This window comes from Bolinopsis microptera, chromosome 4 (assembly GCF_026151205.1).
Source record: "Bolinopsis microptera isolate Bmic1 chromosome 4, MBARI_Bmic_1.0, whole genome shotgun sequence".
NCBI classification, from domain to species: Eukaryota; Metazoa; Ctenophora; class Tentaculata; order Lobata; family Bolinopsidae; genus Bolinopsis; species Bolinopsis microptera.
In genome coordinates this window covers 13579312-13584914 of record NC_087075.1, presented here as the reverse complement: position 1 = coordinate 13584914, position 5603 = coordinate 13579312, and the positions used below count along the sequence as shown (strand labels likewise).

The 5603-nt window shown below is 35.9% G+C and overlaps 1 protein-coding gene across 1 annotated transcript; it reads left to right on the top strand.

The window, feature by feature from the left end:
• Window positions 1-1065: 1065 nt before the first annotated feature.
• On the top strand, window positions 1066-2900 carry LOC134813828 (uncharacterized). The gene is made up of 2 exons (XM_063821707.1): window positions 1066-2376; window positions 2877-2900. Exons 1-2 carry the CDS (start codon window positions 1066-1068, stop codon window positions 2898-2900), a joined length of 1335 nt encoding a protein of 444 aa, XP_063677777.1.
• Window positions 2901-5603: the final 2703 nt, after the last annotated feature.

Here is a 5603-nt window from a genome sequence, read left to right as displayed (position 1 = left end):
TAACTTTATCATCAATGAACTAGTTATTTTGCCAGCAAGGAGCTAACAGAGTTATAATAATTTTTTGTGACGAAATAACCCTATTTTTGACCATGTTGCGGTAGTTTAATTGTGACACTGTTAACATATTACCACCCGATAATGATTTATGTGACTGGTGCGTGCTACTAGCAGTGTTGTTTGATCCATCTATCAATATTAGCTTGCTCACTGTGACCACGGGTTTTCTAATAGTACATAATATAAGGGGTTTAAGCTGGTATATGATTATTTGTTCAATTTCACACATGTTCAGATATCATCAAGATTATGCGACAAAGTAAACTTGTTTGTGCCTTCTGTGTTTTAATTCCTTACGACTATTATGATATAATAACAATTCCTAGCACTTCCAGGCCATCAAATAAACCTACACTACTCAGCATTGCTTATCAGGGCCAGGGTGCCCTAAACATTCTTCACATGTTTTCCGAAACCGTTTCAGTCACCGGCTACACCACCCAGTCTAAGTACCTTCTCTGTTCTAGCCATACCAGGGTCCTAGCCATACCAGCGTTCCTTACGCTCAGTACTAGCACATAACTGGTAGTCCCATAACGAGCACAATCGCCCCTACTTAACAACACTCGTCGACGCTCCCTGTACTTGTATTTTGGACATTTACTTTACTATCAATTAATTGAGTATTAAATAACAATCAGATTAATAAATAACTAATTACCCACATTTCCAGGTCACCGTCAGTCCGAGTGTCCATTGTGATTGCCTGCACTTCAGGTCTTACCCAGAATTACCGTGCAAACATTTTATTGGCGATTATTCGTGAGTCGAACGTTGAATGGACCGATCTTCCGCTTTCATTCAGGTAAGAAACGGATCTTGCTTCATTAAAGTAATTATGAATAACCTATTTCAGCGTAAAACTAGTTGTTTGATCATTGCATCCTCCTGTAAAATAAACTAAATAACAAAAGTAGATAGATAAAGTGAATATTTAACAAGTTAATACTTTAACACAAAGGTTAATTGATAAAATTAACAATCACCATGTAAACATGCGAGGTCATGAAAGCCCTGAACAACCCCCTCCTTCATGAAGAGCTAGCTAAAGTGTTCAACGAGTCTTTCGAGAAAAACATTCACATTGAAGCAATAGGAGCAGGCATCCTTACACCACTGGCTAAGCCTGGTAAAACTCGCGGCCCAGTTAAGTCGATACGACCATTGACCCTGCTGAATGTTTCTAGAAAGATCCTGTCACTGATAGTGCTAAACAGAATAGAGAGAGCTGTGGACAACTTCACCGGACCGTTCCAAGCTGCCTACAAAGCTGGCAGGAGCTGTGCCGACCTAGTTTGGGCACAGAGCATGCTCATATCTGTAGTAATGAAGAAGGAGTTTGAATGGAACAAAGTGAGTATTGACATGTCAGCTGCCTTCAATGCCATCCGCAGAGGTACAGCAATCAGACTACTAGAAGCTGCAGGATGCTCCAGAGACGACCTGAGGCTTGTACAATACCTCATGGCTAACACCACTCTAGTAGTCAGAGTGTGTTCTACTGACTCAGAGATGTTCTCTTTCAACATAGGAGCCTCCCAAGGAGACAGCACAGCTGGTAAATTGTTTACCCTCAATCTAGCTGGAGCTGTAGTGCACATAAGAGCAGTCCTCCCCTCAAGACCCAACCCTCCGATAGCCGATAACCACATGCTTCTTGAGTCCGGCTATTCAGACGATGTAAAGAAGATTGGTGAAGATATGGAGGAGTTACAGGATATCTTTCAGATCTCCAAGAATATTCTCAGTGAATGGAGTCTCTTTGTCAATGACACAAAGACAAAGTTTACCAGAGTGTATTTAGAAGAAGTTGGTGCCTGCGACGAGTGGGATAATGAGCTAAGAGGAAAAGAGGAGTGGAGAAACGAGACGCTTCTTGGTACTAAGCTTAGATCAGAGCAGGATGTTACTAATAGAATAAATAAAGCTAACACCGCCTTCTGGTCATTTGACAAGCTGTGGTGCCAGGGATCAGAGAGGAGTCAGATAACTGAAAAGAGAAAGATCAAACTCTACGACTCACTAGTAGTATCAGTGCTCCTGTACAACTGCTGCTGCTGGGCCGTACCTCAGCATGTTCTAGAGTCTGTAGATGTTTTTCAGAGGAAGCACCTCAAGCGCATCCTACACATCTATTGGCCTAGCTCAATATCTAACAAGGCCCTCTACGCTCGTACCCAGACCAGGCCCCTTTCCGAGAGAGTGGAAAAGGCACGGTGGACAATACTAGGTCATGTTCTACGCAGTGACAACGACACGCCTGCCTACCAGTCTCTGTTATTTGCTACACTAGGATGTCAAACGCTAAAGGGACAAGTGGGTAGACATAGGACTAATTTGTATGATATTATTGTGAAAAAGGACCTATTTAAGAGACAAATTTATTTGAAAAACGAAGATGATTTTACCAACTTAGTGAACTTAGCAAGAGATAGAGTAGGATGGAGGAGTTTATTTACTTTGAGACATATTGAACGAATGAGTCTTCGTAAGCGTAAATAGGCCAGCACTTTGCTGAGCCTCTTTAGGTGCTCTTTTGTTTATAGATGTTATTATATATGTAAACATGTAAACGAACAATTTATGAATTTGTGAAAAGGTGAAATTGTGAAAATCAGTTCTTTACGTGTCAACTGTCATGTGATACAGTTTCTATGTGAAGCTGAAAAATATTATTTGTATTTTATAGCTGGACAATGACCGTTGCTAATGACCACTGCTAATGTTATGTATATGTTACTATCTTGCTGTTCAAATATGTGTATTGCAATGAACATATATTTTTTCGACGATGTATCAAAACATTTAACATTCAGGCTTTCGGAGATGACAAAGATTGACATGACGGTAACAGCAACTCGGGACGATTTGTCACTGTTGTCAACGACTTCTCGGGCAGAAAAGCGGACGGACTTCGCAGATTCGCTCCCAAAGCGAGCAAAAAAAAGCGAAAAAGTTTCCCGAAAGGAAACTAAATTATGGTTTCGGATCTGACTCTGATTTCGAGAATGATGTATGATTTGGTCGAATTTTATGAATTTAAATCTGATTTTTGTTTTATTTTATTGCATCATTTATTGCTTTATTAATTTTTTCTTTTTTACAAAACAAGTTGTTCTCATTTTAATACAGTATAATGAATGAAACCATCTCCTCTTGATTCCCTGTTCTACGTAACACTTATTATGAGTCTCCGATCGCTTAAAAGAGGAAAAATGTATCTGTTCATTGTTCAAGTAGGTCATTAAAATGGATTAGTTGCTTACCCAAATATTATATTCAGAAAAACAGCAAGCGAGCATTATTGGGATTGTTGTTAAAGCAACCTCAAACAAATTGATAGATTATTAATACACAAATGCTGTATGCTATTGAGAGTACACTTACAGCGAACCACGCTGATAGTATGCTATAATTTCAAATAATACTGGAGATAAGTGTACTGTATTTTCCATTAATACTGGAGATTAGCGTACTGTATTTTCCAATAATACCGGAGATAAGTGTACTGTATTTTCCAATAATACTGGAGATAAGTGTACTGTATTTTCCAGTATTACTGGGGATAAGTGTACTGTATTTTCCAATAATACTAGAGATAAGTGTACTGTATTTTCCAATAATACTGTATTTTTCAATAGTACTGGAGATAATTAGTGAACTGTATTTTCCAATAATACTAGAGATAAGTGTACAGTATTTTCCAATAATACTGGAGATAAGTGTACTGTATTTTCCAATAATACTGGAGATAAGTGTACTGTATTTCCAATAATACTGGAGATAAGTGTACTGTATTTTCCATTAATACTGGGGATAAGTGTACTGTATTTTCCATTAATACTGGAGATAAGTGTATTGTATTTTCCAATAATACTAGAGATAAGTGTACTGTATTTTCCAATAATACTAGAGATAAGTGTACTGTATTTTCCAATAATACTAGAGATAGGTGTACTGTATTTTCCAATAATAATGGAGATTAGCGTACTGTATTTTCCAATAATAGGTACCGGAGATAAGTGTACTGTATTTTCCAATAATACTGGAGATAAGTGTACTGTATTTTCCAATATTACTGGAGATAAGTGTACTGTATTTTCCAATAATACTGGAGATAAGTAAACTGTATTTTCCAATAATATTAGAGATAAGTGTACTGTATTTTCCAATAATACTGGGGATAAGTGTACTGTATTTTCCAATAATACTGGAGATAAATGTACTGTATTTTCCAATAATACTAGAGATAAGTGTACTGTATTTTCCAATAATACTGGAGATAAGTGTACTGTTTTTCCAATAATACTGGGGATAAGTGTACTGTATTTTCCATTAATACTGGAGATAAGTGTACTGTATTTCCAATAATACTGGAGATAAGTGTACTGTATTTTCCAATAATACTGGAGATAAGTGTACTGTATTTTCCAATAATACTAGAGATAAGTGTACTGTATTTTCCAATGATACTGGGGATAAGTGTACTGTATTTTCCAATAATACTGGAGATAAATGTACTGTATTTTCCAATAATACTAGAGATAAGTGTACTGTATTTTCCAATAATACTGGAGATAAGTGTACTGTATTTCCAATAATACTGGAGATAAGTGTACTGTATTTTCCAATAATATTGGGGATAAGTGTACTGTATTTTCCATTAATACTGGAGATAAGTGTACTGTATTTTCCAATAATACTAGAGATAAGTGTACTGTATTTTCCAATAATACTGGAGATAAGTAAACTGTATTTTCCAATAATATTAGAGATAAGTGTACTGCATTTTCCAATAATACTGGGGATAAGTGTACTGTATTTTCCAATAATACTGGAGATAAATGTACTGTATTTTCCAATAATACTAGAGATAAGTGTACTGTATTTTCCAATAATACTGGAGATAAGTGTACTGTTTTTCCAATAATACTGGAGATAAGTGTACTGTATTTCCAATAATACTGGAGATAAGTGTACTGTATTTGTCAATAATACTGGAGATAAGTGTACTGTATTTCCCAATAATACTGGAGATAAGTGTACTGTTTTTCCAATAATACTGGAGATAAGTGTACTGTATTTCCAATAATACTGGAGATAAGTGTACTGTATTTTTCAATAATACTGGAGATAAGTGTACTGTATTTCCCAATAATACTGGAGATAAGTGTACTGTATTTTCCTATAATACTGGGGATAAGTGTACTGTATTTTCCAATAATACTAGAGATAAGTGTACTGTATTTTCCAATAATACTAGAGATAAGTGTACTGTATTTTCCAATAATACTGGAGATAAGTTTACTGTATTTTCCATTAATACTGGAGATAAGTGTACTGTATTTTCCATTAATACTGGAGATAAGTGTACAGTATTTTCCAATAATACTGGAGATAAGTGTACTGTATTTTCCAATAATACTAGAGATAAGTGTACTGTATTTTCCAATGATACTGTGGATAAGTGTACTGTATTTTCCAATAATACTGGAGATAAATGTACTGTATTTTCAAATAATACTGGAGATAAGTGTACTGTA